The 17,445-nt window shown below is 45.4% G+C and overlaps 1 protein-coding gene across 2 annotated transcripts in view; it reads left to right on the top strand.

Annotated features, from left to right (window-relative positions):
- The window catches only part of dnah9 (dynein, axonemal, heavy chain 9), a 126,193-nt gene that overhangs the window by 55,883 nt on the left and 52,865 nt on the right, over nt 1-17,445 (top strand). For both annotated transcript variants that reach the window (XM_029764754.1, XM_029764755.1), the window contains 10 exons: nt 1,881-2,042; nt 4,129-4,325; nt 4,552-4,714; nt 4,979-5,102; nt 7,131-7,273; nt 7,927-8,088; nt 8,277-8,510; nt 14,532-14,636; nt 14,846-15,001; nt 15,813-16,043. In XM_029764754.1, the coding sequence (XP_029620614.1) occupies nt 1,881-2,042; nt 4,129-4,325; nt 4,552-4,714; nt 4,979-5,102; nt 7,131-7,273; nt 7,927-8,088; nt 8,277-8,510; nt 14,532-14,636; nt 14,846-15,001; nt 15,813-16,043 (1,677 nt within the window). The remainder of the gene's footprint in view (nt 1-1,880; nt 2,043-4,128; nt 4,326-4,551; nt 4,715-4,978; nt 5,103-7,130; nt 7,274-7,926; nt 8,089-8,276; nt 8,511-14,531; nt 14,637-14,845; nt 15,002-15,812; nt 16,044-17,445) is intronic.

The following is a 17,445-nucleotide window of genomic DNA, read 5'->3' as shown; positions in this document are numbered from 1 at the left end:
TGTTCAAGAGGTGGACATTGAGGAGGTCCAGGGAGAACACATGAAAGCCTGAGAGGAAGACAACCAAAGCTTTAGTTTCTAGACTATCATTTTACAGATGCATGTTGAAAACGTTTTTGGGAGATGTGATGGATCATTCAATATTCCCTTTCTTTTGTTGTTCAGTGAAATCATTCCATGTGAAGAGTCAACTCATTTAATTAATGTTTTTTTTATTTCTATTGTAAGGATTTAATCATTTGCAATTATGTCTACTTACGATAAGGTTTATGTTTCTGTCTCCATATGATATGGTAAATATATCCAATACAAAAAACATCTACATTTAAATGGTATTAATAAAAATGTGCATATATTTCCATTAATTCCCGTTAACTCCCACGGAAAGTTTCACCTCTGAATATTCCCCAATGTGCAACCCTAATTGTACTGTCTGTCTAACGTAGAAAGCCCAGTCCGCTGAGCTGGGGATAGCTGTAGTAGTTAACCAGGGAGGAGGGGAGGCGTTGTTTGGAACCCAGAGCGACTGGTCGGCAGAGAGGAGTGGAAACAAGCCTCAGACGAAATCAAATCAAATTGTATTGGTCACATGCTTTGTAAACAACAGTTGTACACTAGCAGTGAAATGCTTACTTACGGGCCCTTCCCAATAATGCAGAGAGAAAATTATATATATATAATTCAGTTCATATATATATATAATTTTCTCTCTGCATTAATTTTCTCTCATATATATATAAAATAGAAAAAGTATAACACAAGGAATAAATACACAATGAGTAACGATAACTTGGCTATATACACGGGGTACCAGTACCAAGTCGATGTGTAGGGGTACAAGGTAATTGAGGTTGACTTGTACATGTAGGTAGGAAAAAAGTGACTAGGCAACAGGATAGTAACAGTAACATCAGCGCATTTGATGAATCAAAAGAGTGCAAAAAGGGTTAATGCAGATAGTCCAGGTAGCTATTGGTTAACTATTTAGCTAACTGTTTAGCAGTTTTATGGCTTGGGGGTAGAGGCTGGTCCTAGACTTGGTGCATCGGTAGCAGAGAGAACAGTCTGAAGGCTCTGACTCATACCCATCCCTCTCTTCTGTGGACAATGATAGAGGGGGAAGAGGGGTGGGGAGGGGGGGCTGCCAAACGATGACTGGAGGAAAAGGAGAGGAAGATATTACCCAGACACCTCCAACGCACTCCGTTACGACAGTCATCATCAGATCGGATTCAGTTGGCTGTAACACGCGAGGCGATGATGACGACGTTGATTTGCATACGTCCTGCTGCCTGGAGCACACAGCATCTGTTAGTTTGTGTTTCATCTCCCTCGGTGACGGGCCGCAGAAAGGGACAAACAGTGCCGGGGCTTCACCGGGCCTATTCCTCATGCTAGGGCAGCTGCTGGGAGAGGAGATGGGATTACACTGAGACATGGATGAGTTCTAATCTTCCCCTGTGGGACAATGTTAGTGTTTAGCTCATCCAGAGCAAAGCATATCATCTTAGATTAGTTAGACATTCATCTGTTGGAAGGTATTATTTGATTGATCTGAAGTGTATGTCATTCAGTTCATTTGGGAGCGTGTAGGAGATGCCAGGGTTTAGCTTGTGAAGAGAAACGTATGATGAATAGTCTTACTTTTATGAAATATTTCTCTCTTAAACAGTGATTGCTCAGAATATATACATGAAATCAAACCAAGAAGTCCCATTGAATTATTTTTTTTACTTACATAAACCCCTGGTCTTACGTTCTCTCACTCTCTTTCTACCAGCATTTAGACCCAACAGCGATCGATTTACCCACGTTTACCTTACAGAATCGGATCCTTTTTAAGGTACACATTGACTTTATCTGCATCCTGTCCTGTCCAGGGTATTCTGTTCTGTACCAGTGAGTGTCTGAGGGGTCCTATTGATCTGGTGAAGATCTACCTCCATGAGTCCAACCGTGTCTACAGAGACAAGATGGTGGAGGACAGAGACACACAGGCCTTTGATAAGCTGCAGGCAGACACTGTGAAAAAGTTCTATGAGGTAAGGAGAGTTTTACCAAGTTACACCCAGAGAAATAGAGACGCACACGCAGGCACGCACGTGGACGTACACCCCTACACACACGCAGGCACGCACGTGGACGTACACCCCTACACACACGCAGGCATGCACGTGGACGTTACACCCCTACACACACGCAGGCACGCACGTGGACGTACACCCCTACACACACGCAGGCACGCACGTGGACGTACACCCCTACACACACGCAGGCACTCACGTGGACGTACACCCCTACACACACGCAGGCACGCACGTGGACGTACACCCCTACACACACGCAGGCACGCACGTGGACGTACACCCCTACACACACGCAGGCACGCACGTGAACGTACACCCCTACACACACGCAGGCACGCACGTGGACGTACACCCCTACACACACGCAGGCACGCACGTGAACGTACACCCCTACACACACGCAGGCACGCACGTGAACGTACACCCCTACACACACGCAGGCACGCACGTGGACGTACACCCCTACACACACGCAGGCATGCACATGGACGTACACCCACAGACACCAGCACGGGCACACACATTTCACACACACACTTCACACACAGGCATGCAAACACACTCTGGCTCACACAGACACACACACACACACACACACACACACACAGTTGAGGAGAGACTTTTACCAAGTTCAGCAGAGGAAGACGGAGCAAGAGGTGGAGGGGGAAAATCATTAGACAGCCTGCTCAGAGTCGGAGGCCGGACATCAGTGACCAGCGCAGCGAGGAGAGGGAAGAGGAGAGGAATGGAGAGAATAGTAATCAGGAGAAGGGTCTGCCTGTCAGGGCCTGGGCCACCAGCCCAGCAAATTGGAAAACATTTTAATGGTTTTCTGACCGCTGTGCCCTGACTCCCTACCCTCCTGACTTTATCACAAACACACTGTTCATGCTTACAGCCAGGGAACTGACACCTACACACACAGGGGAATACACGCAGACACACACACACACCCTCAAGTTGATCACACACAAACTTTTCTGCAGCGAGGGAACACACACCACCACCACCACCACCATCACCACCACACACCACCACCACCACACACACCACCACCACCACCACCACACACCACCACCACCACACACCACCACCACCACACACCACCACCACCACACACACCACCACCTCCACCACACACCACCACCACCACCACCACACACCACCACCACCACACACCACCACCACCACACACGACCACCACCACCACCACACACCACCACCACCACCACACACCACCACCACCACACACCACCACACACCACCACCACCACACACCACCACCACCACACACCACCACCACACACCACCACCACCACCACACACCACCACCACACACCACCACACACCACCACCACCACCACACACCACCACCACCACCACACACCACCACCACCACACACCACCACCACCACACACCACCACCACCACACACCACCACCACCACCACCACACACCACCACACACCACCACCACCACCACCACCACCACACACCACCACCACACACCACCACCACACACCACCACCACAACACACCACCACCACCACCACACACCACCACACACCACCACCACCACACACCACCACCACACACCACCACCACCACACACCACCACCACACACCACCACCACCACCACCACCATGTCAGCTAGTTGTTTCCAAGTGTTCTCTAATGAGAAAGAGACAGAAGAAAGGAGAAAGTTATCACAGTTCCCCTCAGATGAACTGCAGTCTTAGGGAATACACTGTAGGAATGTACATTTCCTCAAACAGAAGCCTACGTTTAGAAACATCCTGCTGTCATACATAATTGAAGTGTTAAACATAACTAGTAAAAGTGAACACAGAGTAGCCTACTCCAGAGTGATTCCATTTAACCGTTCCACTGTAGGTAACTGAGGCTCTGTCCTAAAATGGCACACTGTTCCCGATATAGTGCACTACTTTTGAACCAGAGCCCAGGCCCTGGTTCAAAAGTAGTGCGCTAAATAGGGAATAAGGGGCCATTTGGGATGCATACTGAATGTGTCTCCCCACAGGATATGGAGGAGACGCTGGAGCAGGCCAGGGAGATGAACATGTTCTGTCACTTCGCCTCGGGGGTGGGGGAGCCCCGGTACATGGCTGTCCAGTCCTGGAGCTCCCTCAACAAGACACTACTGGAGGTCCTGGACAGCTATAACGAAGTCAACGCTGTCCTCAACCTGGTTCTGTTTGAAGACGCTATGGCTCACATGTAGGAAGGAGAAACCTCTATTTGGCTTTTTAATGTACTTATTATAGGTCCATTATAAGTCCCTCTTTTGCTATATCACTAATAAAACAGAAATGAACTGAGAAACACTTTTAATGCCGGATCATCAGTAAATAATGGCGATTGCCTCTTAAAACCTCTGCTTTTGTCCCTCTCTCTTTCCCCTCTTGCTCTTTATTCCCCTCCCTCTCTCTCCCCCCCCCTGTAGTTGCCGTATCAACCGTATCCTGGAGTCTCCACGTGGTAACGCTCTATTGGTCGGCGTGGGCGGCAGCGGCAAGCAGAGCCTCACCCGATTGGCTGCCTTCATCTCCAACCTGGAAGTGTTCCAAATCACCCTCAGGAAAGGCTACGGCATCCCTGACCTCAAGGTACACGCACTCACACATGCACGCACACACACTCGCACGCACGCACCTGCATGCACTGACCGAGACCATTGCATATTGCATGACTTAAACTACAAATGTTCCCCATTCTGTTCTTCTGGGAACTTATGTCTAGCAGCTGACCAGCTAAATGCTCCCTCTCTCCCTTCTCCACTCCCTCCCTCCCTCCACACCTCTCTCTCTCTCTCTCTCTCTCTCTCTCTCTCTCTCTCTCTCTCTCTCTCTCTCCCGTCACCCCCCCATCAGACTGACCTGGCGTCCCTCTACATCAAAGCTGGCGTGAAGAATGTTGGCACGGTGCTGCTAATGACTGATGCCCAGGTGGCAGATGAGAAGTTCCTCGTTCTGGTCAACGATCTTTTGGCATCGGGTATGATTGGGATGGGGACATTGGGGAGGGGGGTTGGCATTGGGGTTGGCTGGGACATTGGGGAGGGGGGTTGGCATTGGGGTTGGCTGGGACATTGGGGAAGGTGGTTGGCATTGGGGTTGGCTGGGACATTGGGAAAGAAGGCTATGTGTCACTCTGTTGGCATTAGGTAAGGCAGGGGAAGCCAGAGCCATATATATAGAGCTTCAATATACTGTATCTGGCCTTGCCAATAGCTGCCTATGTAGATGAATGAGAGGAGAATACTCTCTTTCACAAAGAAGAACAGCCAGTTACCATGGCTTTGTGTGAGTCTGCTGAAACACTGCTGCTGCATCACTGTTAGAGGTGATGCCAAACGCAAATGTCCACCTCCGGATAGACAAACAAGTCAGTTCTAAACTGCAATTCTATTCCATTATTCAGATGGATGAGGAGGAGACATGGAAGTAAAAACCTAAAGAAACAGAGGATTTTTTTCTCCTCTCTGTCTTCCTCTCTGTGAGTCTGAGTTGCAGTACTGTAATAGTAATGCTCAGAGCTTCACCGTAAATCAGTAATGTGAGTCATCCAGTCACTAGGACCCTCGCCTGTCACTACCTCCTGTTTACACCCCTTCTGCGATAGAGGAAACAGTGCCACTGTTTGCCCCAGGACATTCTGTTCTTGTTTTGTTGATAAAGCATCCAGCATGGTAAAAATACATTTGCAGGACCTATTCTGCTCTTCTGTCCCGCATGAAGTGATGTGCAATTATAGAAGGGGAAAAAAACAGTGTTCGTTGTTTGAAGTAACTTCTTTGTTGTTGTAATATCGCAGGTTTAACCTCATCTGAATGTTCTATTGTAGGTGAGCTCCCTATTGGTTTAGACCTGAATGTTCTATTGTAGGTGAGCTCCCTATTGGTTTAGATCTGAATGTTCTATTGTAGGTGAGCTCCCTATTGGTTTAGATCTGAATGTTCTATTGTAGGTGAGCTCCCTATTGGTTTAGACCTGAATGTTCTATTGTAGGTGAGCTCCCTATTGGTTTAGATCTGAATGTTCTATTGTAGGTGAGCTCCCTATTGGTTTAGATCTGAATGTTCTATTGTAGGTGAGCTCCCTATTGGTTTAGATCTGAATGTTCTATTGTAGGTGAGCTCCCTATTGGTTTAGATCTGAATGTTCTATTGTAGGTGAGCTCCCTATTGGTTTAGATCTGAATGTTCTATTGTAGGTGAGCTCCCTATTGGTTTAGATCTGAATGTTCTATTGTAGGTGATCTCCCTATTGGTTTAGATCTGAATGTTCTATTGTAGGTGAGCTCCCTATTGGTTTAGATCTGAATGTTCTATTGTAGGTGAGCTCCCTATTGGTTTAGATCTGAATGTTCTATTGTAGGTGAGCTCCCTATTGGTTTAGATCTGAATGTTCTATTGTAGGTGAGCTCCCTATTGGTTTAGATCTGAATGTTCTATTGTAGGTGAGCTCCCTATTGGTTTAGATCTGAATGTTCTATTGTAGGTGAGCTCCCTATTGGTTTAGATCTGAATGTTCTATTGTAGGTGAGCTCCCTATTGGTTTAGATCTGAATGTTCTATTGTAGGTGAGCTCCCTATTGGTTTAGATCTGAATGTTCTATTGTAGGTGAGCTCCCTATTGGTTTAGACCTGAATGTTCTATTGTAGGTGAGCTCCCTATTGGTTTAGATCTGAATGTTCTATTGTAGGTGAGCTCCCTATTGGTTTAGACCTGAATGTTCTATTGTAGGTGAGCTCCCTATTGGTTTAGACCTGAATGTTATATGATCGGTGAGATCCCCATTGGTTTAGATACTTCAACAACATGTGAGTGTTCCAATAAGTTACCCTATATGTGGGATGCACAGGTAGCATCTATGGCACTAGTGCTTAGAAATGTACATTTCCACGTAGTCAAATTGTGACATGCTAGTAATGGTCTGCAACAGAAACCTGCATACACAGTAGCCCCCCAGGACTGTACATTACGCACCCTGTCTCGGTGTGATGTGAATGTTCTATCCCAGGTGAGATTCCTGACCTGTTCCCAGATGACGAGGTGGAGAACATCATCGGGAGCGTCAGGAACGAGGTGCGAGGACTTGGAATGATGGACACCCGGGAAAACTGTTGGAAGTTCTTCATCGATCGAGTCCGCAGGCAGCTCAAGGTGACAAACTGTCTTGCTCAGGGACATGGAGCGTTTCTTTGAATTTCATATCTCTCTCGGTATAATAAGTTGAGAAACGTTAATAATAATAATTCAAATGAAACTGGTCTAGAAGTGGTTGTAAACAGGTTTTTGTAACCAGCTTTGCCTTCTGAGTTGTTACCACCTCCTGTGTCAGACCATAGAGATTATATTATTCAGAAGTTCATGACATTTTTCAGATACATTTTTAGTAAGGTCTAGTCTTATTATATTGCTGTGAGAGCTGTGGTTTGGGTATGAACTGTAGGCCAGCATTTCTCTCTGTGTGACTACAGTCCTGATGAGATCGTGCCACCACTATACCCTGTTGTCTGAGGGAAAGCGTCAGGCCAGGGGTCAGCAGTATTATTATTATGATGAGGTTTGGAGTAGAATAAATGAGGGTAGTAGGGTCCCATGGGTCGGTGTTTAGAGAGGCTGGATCACACACATATATACACACACACACACACACATACAAAGGTGCACACACATACACACAGGCACACACATAAACACATACAGCTGGATTCCTCATCCCTGTGCTAGGTAGGTGGCTGTGTGTTTCTCCCCTGGGGGCAGTGGGCTGACGGTGTGTGTGTGTGTGTGTATGCGTTTCTCTGTGTGTGTAGGTGGCCCTGTGCTTTTCTCCAGTGGGCAGTAAGTTGCGGGTGCGTAGCAGGAAGTTTCCAGCTGTGGTTAACTGTACAGCCATCGACTGGTTCCATGAGTGGCCACAGGAGGCGCTGGAGTCTGTCAGCCTCAAGTTCCTCCAAGAGGTCGATAACATTGAGGTGAGATCTCTCCTTCTCTCTCTTTTTCTCTCTTTTTCTCTCTCGTTCTCTCTCACACTTTTCATTCCCACTCTATCTCTCTCATTCTCTCTCTCTCTCTCTCTCTCTCTCTCTCTCTCTCTCTCTCTCTCTCTTTTGTAATCATCCACAATAAAACCTCTAACACTCTACCTCTGTTGTCCTCCCAGCCGGAGCTGAAGGAGTCAGTGAGTAAATTTATGGCCTACGTCCACGTCAGTGTGAACCACACCTCCAAGGAGTACCTGTCCAATGAGAGGCGGTATAACTACACCACGCCCAAGTCCTTCCTGGAGCAGATCAAGCTGTACCAAAGCCTGCTGGCCAATAAGAGCAGAGATCTCACCATGAAGATGGAACGCCTGGAGAACGGCCTACAGAAACTCAACAGCACCTCCGCTCAGGTCAGACCTTACCTTACTTTATTCTAACTTAACCTACTGTACCGGCCTCTTCCTCACCTTAACCATCAAGATGGAGAGGCTGGAGAATGGCCTGTAGAAACTCAACAGCTCCTACACTCAGGTAAAAATATACTCCATATATTCTCTTACCTTACCTCCTCTGTATTCACAAGTTTCCTGAAGCCCAACAGTACCTCAACCTGTGCTCCTCCATACACGCCCTTACCAAGTTGATGCTGATGCCTGTATAAGTACCTTTATGCGTTCATGTTTTTCGTGTACTGAACTGTACACTGAGTGTACAAAACATGCTCTTTCCATGACAGACTGACCAGGTGAATCCAGGTGAAAGTTATGATCCCTTATTGATGTCATTTCTTAAATCCACTTCAATCAGTGTAGATGAAGGGGAGGAGACACGTTAAAGAAGGATTTTTAAGCCTTGAGACAATTGAGACATGGATTGTGTGTATGTGCCATTCAGAGGGTGAATGTGCAAGACAAAAGATTTAAGTGCCTTTGAACGGGGTATGGTGGTAGGTGCCAGGCACACCGGTTTGAGTGTGTCAAGAACTGCAACGCTGCTGGGTTTTTCAGCTCAACCGTTTCCCGTGTGTATCAAGAATAGCCCACCACCCAAAGGACATCCAGACAACTTGACACAACTGTGAGAAGTATTGGAGTCAGCATAGGCCAGCGTCCCTGTGGAACACTTTTGACACCTTGTAGAGTCATCAACAAATTGAGGCTGTTCTGAGGGCAAATGGGGGTGCAACTCAATATTAGGTTAGGTGTTCCTAATGTTTTGTACACTCAGTGTATGTTCACTGATTCAACACAAAGGGACATGAACACATCAGCGAGTCCCACACGCAGGACAGTCTAATTATAGTGTTGGTGACACACCCTCCAACGTTAAAAGTATTAATGCATTATAACGTGTCACCAACCCCATATAGGAATACCCAGCAGGTCACATACATACATTACAGTACATACTTACCCTGTAATTGTGTTGACTGTTCATTACAGTTCCACCCCCTGACCCCTTTTACAACGGGCTTCATTAATGCTCTTTCTATATGTGTTCACGTCCCTCTGACAAGCCTCTTGCAATAAATGTACTTGTTTTGTAACATCAACACTTAATACAGAAAGTCAGAGGTCGGCTGTCTGGTAAACAACAATAAACAAGGTTGCAGGGGGTTAAAGCGGGGAGATGAGGCTGAAAATGACTCATCGGCTCCCCAGAGAACATATTAAAGGGATTCCTGTGGGCTGTGTTCAGCTCCTCTGGTCTGGATTTTGGTCTGTTTTTGCGGCAGCCATCTTGGATGATGAGTGTTAATAGTGTTTTAATGAGAGCAGAGAGAGAGTGGGTTGGAGCTGAGATGCGCTGATACCACAGGATGTATCTGGGAGCGGATCAAGGGAGCTGAGATCTTGCGCTATACACACACATGCACATACACGTGTGTGTGTGTTGTGTGTGTGTGTGTGTGTGTGTGTGTGTGTGTGTGTGTGTGTGTGTGTGTGTGTGTATGTGGCTCCTAGACTTCCTTCTATTAGTGTAGAGTTGAGTGGGCGAATAGTGCTCTTATACTCTTTATAATGAACCTACACACACACACACACACACACACACACACACACACACACCTCTTCTTTTGTCTCTCTGACACTAATCGCTGTGGGAGGCTAATGTCTCATCTCCAGTCGTGTAAATGTGAGGGTTCTAACCTCCAATCTACCCTCATCCACAGATCCCTGACAGGGAGCCAGATAAAGGAAAAATAGGTTATATATAAAAATGATTTAAAGGCCAAATGCAGCCGTTTTTATATCAATATCAAATCCTTTCTAGGTAACAATTGAGATGTAGATTGTATTTTCAACCAGCAACTATCAGGAAACAACACTGATCCAATTTTTTCACACTTGTACAGTGTTAGTTTCATTAGCTGTTGTACAATATTATAGAAAACGCAGGAAAAACTTAATTTCGACTGCACTGGGCCTTTAATGATTAAGGGAAAATAGTTCTGCTTTTTCAACCACATGTTTTCTGTTCTGATAACATGATCTGATGAGTTCTGGTGTATCGGTCCCAGACTCCCAGTCTGATGAACTGGTTATGGTGCTGTAGGGGAAAATACCTGCTCTCCTGTAAATTAGATCTTGGAAATAACTTTAGGTTTGTTTAGATCCACCTGGACAGTATTTCATCTTCCATAGAGGGAGGGCGGTAAGGCAGTTATACGGATTTTAATTGATAAAGACAATACACTCTGTCTAGAAGCACTCTCTATCCCTCTCTCTCTCTCTCTATCCCTCTCTCTCTCTTTCTCTCCCTCTAATTCCCTCCATCTCCCCCTCCCACCCATCACTCTGATTGCTCACTCGGTGCTCGTCAGGTTCTGTCTGGGTTGATTTCATCAGGACCCAACAGAGACATCTTCTACACAACACCCTCAGCTCTCTCACATCATGTTTAGTTAATTATCTCAAAGAACAACAAAAATCACTCTGTTTTATTTCCCCTGTGCAACATTTTGACGAAGTCAGATGGTAATGTAGAAACATGCACGCATTCTGTGGAAATTCTGTGTTTCAGGTTTTCGTGTGTGAGTGTGAGTGTGGCATGAGTGTGTGTTTGTGCATGCATGCATGCGTGTGTGTGTCTGTCTGTGTGTGTCTGATTACAGTTCTAGCGCCTAACGCTATTAAATTATCCAGTAGATACAGTTGAAAGTCGGAAGTTTACATACACTTAGGTTGGAGTCATTAAAACTCGTTTTTCAACCTCTCCACACATTTCTTGTTAACAAACTATAGTTTTGGCAAGTCGGTTAGGACATCTACTTTGTGCATGACACAAGTAATTTTTCCAACAATTGTTTACAGACAGATTATTTCACTTATAATATACTGTATCACAATTCCAGTCGGTCAGAAGTTTACATACACTAAGTTGACTGTGCCTTTAAACAGCTTGGAAAATTCCAGAAAATGATGGCATGGCTTTAGAAGCTTCTGATAGGCTAATTGACATCATTTCAGTCAATTGGAGGTGTACTTGTGGATATATTTCAAGGCCTACCTTCAAACTCAGTGCCTCTTTGCTTGACATCATGGGAAAATCAAAAGAAATTGTAGACCTCCACAAGTCTGGTTCATCCTTGGGAGCAATTTCCAAATGCCTGAAGGTACCACGTTCATCTGTACAAACAATAGTATGCAAGTATAAACATCATGGGACCATGCAGCCGTCATACCACTCAAGGAGACGCATTCTGTCTCCTAGAGATGAATGTACTTTGGTGCGAAAAGTGCAAATCAATCCCAGAACAACAGCAAAGTACCTTGTGAAGATGCTGGAGGAAACCGGTACAAAAGTCTCTATATCCACAGTAAAACGAGTCCTATATTTACATAACCTGAAAGGCCGTTCAGCAAGGAAGAAGCCACTGCTCCAAAACCGCCATAAAAAAGACAGACTACGGTTTGCAACTGCACATGGGGACAAAGATCGTACTATTTGGAGAAATGTCCTCTGGTCTGATGAAACAAAAATAGAACTGTTTGGCCATAATGACCATCGTTATGTTTGGAGGAAAAAGGGGAACGTTTGCAAGGTGAAGAACACCATCTCAACTGTGAAGCATGGGGGTGGCAGCATCATGTTGTGGGGGTGCTTTGCTGCAGAAGTGACTGGTGCACTTCACAAAATAGATGGCATCATGAGGGAGGAAAGTTATGTGGATATATTGAAGCAACATCTCAAGACATCAGTCAGGAAGTTAAAGCTTGGTCACAAATGGGTCTTCCAAATGGACAATGACCCCCAGCATACTTCCAAAGTTGTGGCAAAATGGCTTAAGGACAACAAAGGCAAGGTATTGGAGTGGCCATCACAAAGCCCTGACCTCAATCCCATAGAAAATGTGTGGGCAGAACTGAAAAAGCGTGTGCGAGCAAGGAGGCCTTCAAACCTGACTCAGTTACACGAGCTCTGTCAGGTGGAATGGACCACAATTCACCCAACTTATTGTGGGAAGCTTGTGGAAGGCGTCCGTTTGACCCAAGTTAAACAATTCAAAGGCAATGCTACCAATTACTAATTGAGTGTATGTAAACTTCTGCCCCACTGGGAATGTGATGAAAGAAATAAAAGCTAAAATAAATCATTCTCTTTGCTATTATTCTGACATTTCACATTCTTAAAATAAAGTGGTGATCCTAACTGACCTAAGACAGGGTATTTTTACAAGAATTAAATGTCATGAATTGTGAAATACTGAGTTTAAATCTATTTGGCTAAGGTGTATATAACCTTCCGACTTCAACTGTATACACTACCGTTCAAATGTTTGGGGTCACTTAGAAATGTCCTTGATTTTGAAAGAAAAGCACATTTTTTGTCCATTAAAATAACATCAAATGATCAGAAATACAATGTAGACATTGTTAATGTTGTAAATGACTATTGTAGCTGGAAACGGCAGATTTTTTTATGGAATGTCTACATAGGCGTACAGAGGTCCATTATCAGCAACCATCACTCCTTTGTTCCAATTGCACGTTGTGTTAGTTAATCCAAGTTCATCATTTTAAAAGGCTAATTGATCATTAGAAAACCCTTTTGCAATTATGTTAGCACAGCTGAAACTGTTGTCCTGATTAAAGATGCAAGAAAACAGAACATGGCCAAGATGTTCAAATGTTCATAGATGACCAGCAGGGTCAAATAATAATAATCACAGTGGTTGTTGAGGGTGCAACAGGTCGGCACCTCAGGAGTAAATGTCAGTTAGCTTTTCATAGCCGATCATTCAGAGTATCTCTACCGCTCCTGATGTCTCTACAGAGTTGAAAACAGCAGGTCTGGGACAGGTAGCATGTCCGGTGAACAGGTCAGGGTTCCATAGCTGCAGACAGAACAGTTGAAACTGGAGCAGCAGCACGGCCAGGTGGACTAGGGACAGCAAGGAGTCATCAGGCCAGGTAGTCCCAAGAAATGGTCCTAGGGTTCAGGTCCTCCGAGAGAGAGAAAGAAAGAGAGAAAGAAAAAAAGAAAGAGAAAGAGAGAGAGAATTAGAGAGAGCATACTAAAATTCACACAGGACACCGGATAAGACAGGAGAAATACTCCAAATACAACAGACTGACCCTAGCCCCTCGACACATAAACTACTGCAGCATAAATGCTGGGGGCTGAGACAGGAGGGGCCGGGAGACACTGTGACACCGTCCAACGATCCCCCCGGACAGGGCCAAACAGGCAGGATATAACCCCACCCACTTTGCCAAAGCACAGCCCCCACACCACTAGAGGGATATCTTCAACCACCAACTTACCATCCTGAGACAAGGCCAAGTATAGCCCACAAAGATCTCCACCATAGCACAACCCAAGGGGGGTGCCAACCCTGACAGGAAGATCACGTCAGTGACTCAACCCACTCAAGTGACGCGCCCCTCCTGCTTTGTAGGTTAGCAGTAAAATCTTGAAATCAGCCCTTGCCTTAACAGGAAGCCAGTGTGGAGAGGCTGATCAATTTGATGTTATTTTAATGCTTTTCTTTCAAAAACAAGGACATTTCTAAGCGACCCCAAACTTTTGAATGATAGTGTACATGTTATCTCTCCATTTGTGTCCCCTTTTTGACCATTTGTCTGCTTTGACAAAATCATAGATTTTTTAAAGATCAAAATTATGTGAATGATAGAATGATGTCTGTTCTGAGTGTTGGGTCTTAAAAATGTTTGGTCCTGAAAAAACACACATCAGAGATTCTATTAGTCGATAACAGATTCCTTTTGTGTGTGTAATATATATGTTGATTTCTACTTATAATACATTATCAGCATGACAAAAATGATCAGCAATGCAGTTTTCCTGTCATCACAGATCTCATATAAGGCATGTGATACTCTGCTCTCCACCTGTCACAATCACAGATAGAAGAATCAACCAAACCTCAACCATGACCTGCCCTCTCCTATTCTCTCCTGTGGTAGGTGGACGACCTGAAGGCCAAGCTGGCTGCCCAGGAGGTGGAGCTCAAGCAGAAGAACGAAGATGCTGATAGGCTGATCCAGGTGGTCGGTGTGGAAACAGAGAAGGTGGGTGCTACTGTTAAACATTGGTGGTGGTGGGTGGGTCGAGTTCCCCTCATCATTCCCTAAACAATGTATTGTAAAGTGCTTTTAGCATCTGGATATTGCAGTCCACGTTTTCTAAAGCATTATTGTGAATCACTTTGAGACTTTGTGAGAAGCATTGCTGCATACTACAATAATTCCTACGTCCTTTTTCTTTGATCTGTGACCAGGTGTCTAAAGAGAAGACTGTGGCGGATGAGGAGGAAGAGAAGGTGGCGGCCATAGCGGTGGTGGTCACAGGGAAACAGAGAGACTGTGAGCAGGATCTGGCCAAGGCTGAACCAGCCCTCATAGCAGCACAGGAGGCCCTTAACACTCTCAATAAGGTGCACACACATGCATGCACACACAAACACACAAATACACTCACAGTTTGATACCTTATGGGTTTCATTTCCAGTATATCAGATTTTAAATGGAATTATGGTATTTTCTCCCAAAAATCTACTAAAATATTCACGGCTCAATGTCCAGCGGTCTCTTACTATCTAGCCCTATAGCCGTTCTCTGTTGGTTTTATATGAGAGAGCTGTGGGATTCACTAAGCACCTGAGTGGTTTAAGGTGTTCTGTGTTCACCCAACCAGAACTGACATCTCTTTCCCAGCTAGGCTCCAGCTAGGCTACCCCCTCTAAAGACTCCAATTAATATTCTCTGTTGTTTTCTTCTTCTTTTTCTTCTTCTTCTTCTCAAAGTCAGCAAACTGTTCCTATTTTTATAAACTTATTTTTTTCTTCTAGAATGCCCTGACTGAACTACTGATTAATTGCTGATAACTACTTTATTGAAAAGTGTATTTACTGTGATACAGTATGTGGTTGTCGCCCCTATCTTAAGATGAATGCACCAACTGTAAGTCACTCTGGATAAGAGCATCTGCTAAATTACTAAAATGTCATATAAATGTAACTGTAGTCCTTTGAATGAAATCCAGTTTTTCGTATTTTTTTATTCATCCTTCCCTTGCACTGAATAACCTGGCAGAGTGGAAGTCCTTCAAGTGCATTCCAGTTTTTAATCTCTGTCATTGCCTCTATCCCTCCTTCTCATTTTTCATAATAGCCTGGTCAAGCTGATGTCCTCCAAATGCACTCTCTATTTCAATCCATTCTTCCTTCCCTCCATCTCTCCCTCCAGAACAACCTGACTGAGCTGAAGTCGTTTGGTTCTCCTGTGGTGGCTGTGACCAACGTGACCGCTGCGGTCATGGTTCTGATGGCCCCGGGTGGCCGGGTTCCTAAGGACCGTAGTTGGAAGGCTGCCAAGGTGATGATGGCCAAAGTAGATGCCTTCCTGGACTCCCTGGTCCATTTCAACAAGCAGAACATCCCAGAGCCCTGCCTCAAGGCCATACAGCCCTATCTACAGGTAGAGTACAGCCTTACCTGCTGGTAGAGTACAGCCATGCAGCTTTACCTACTGGTAAAGTACAGTCTTGCAGCGTTACTTACTGGTACGGTCATACAGCCTCAACTACTGGTACAGTCATATAGCCTTACCTACTAGTAGAGGACAGCCATACAGCCGTACATACTGGTAGAGTACAGCCATACAGCCGTACATACTGGTAGAGTACAGCCATACAGCCTTACCTACTGGTACAGTCATACAGCCTTACCTACTGGTAGAATACAGCCATATAGCCATACCTACTGGTAGAGTACATTAATGCTGCTTTACCTACTGGTAGAGTACATTCATACTGCCTTACCTACTGGTAGAGGACAGCCATACAGCTGTACATACTGGTATAGTACAGCCATACAGCCTTACCTACTGGTAGAGTCATACAGCCTTACCTACTGGGACAGTCATACAGCCTTACGTACTGGTAAAGTACAGTCTTACCTACCGGTACAGTCACACAGCCTTCTAGTACAGTCATACAGCCACTGGTACAGTAATACAGCCTTACCTACTGGTACAGTCATAGAGTCTTACCTACTGGTAGAGTACATTCATACTGCCTTACCTACTGGTACAGTCATACAGTCATACCTACTGGTAGAGTACAGTCATACAGCCTTACCTACTGGTAGAGTACATTCATACTGCCTTACCTACTGGTACAGTCACACAGTCATACCTACTGGTAGAGTACAGTCATACAGCCTTACCTACTGGTAGAGTACAGTCACACTGCCATACCTACTGGTACAGTCACACAGCCGTGCCTACAGTACTGGTACAGTAACACAGCCTTACCTACTGGTCCAGTCATACAGCCTTACCTACTGGTACAGTCACACGGCCGTACCTGCTTGTACAGTCGCACAGCCTTACCTACTGGTACAGTCACACAGCCGTACCTACTGGTACAGTCACACAGCCTTACCTACTGGTACAGTCACACAGCCTTACCTACTGGTACAGTCATACATCCTTACCTACTGGTACAGTCACACAGCCTTACCAACTGGTACAGTCACACAGCCATACCTACTGGTACAGTCACACAGCCATACCTACGGGTACAGTCACACAGCCATACCTACTGGTACAGTCACACAGCCTTACCTACTGGTACAGTCACACTGCCATACCTACTGGTACAGTCACACAGCCTTACCTACTGGTACAGTCATACAGCCATACCTACTGGTACAGTCACACAGCCTTACCTACTGGTACAGTCATACAGCCATACCTACTGGTACAGTCACACAGCCTTACCTACTGGTACAGTCACACAGCCTTACCTACTGGTACAGTCACACAGCCATACATACTGGTACAGTCACACAGCCTTACCTACTGGTACAGTCACACA

The sequence above is a fragment of the Salmo trutta genome, chromosome 10, assembly GCF_901001165.1.
Source record: "Salmo trutta chromosome 10, fSalTru1.1, whole genome shotgun sequence".
NCBI lineage: Eukaryota > Metazoa > Chordata > Actinopteri > Salmoniformes > Salmonidae > Salmo > Salmo trutta.
Note: the sequence above shows the minus strand (reverse complement) of the source record. Positions and strands in the feature narration are given on the sequence as shown.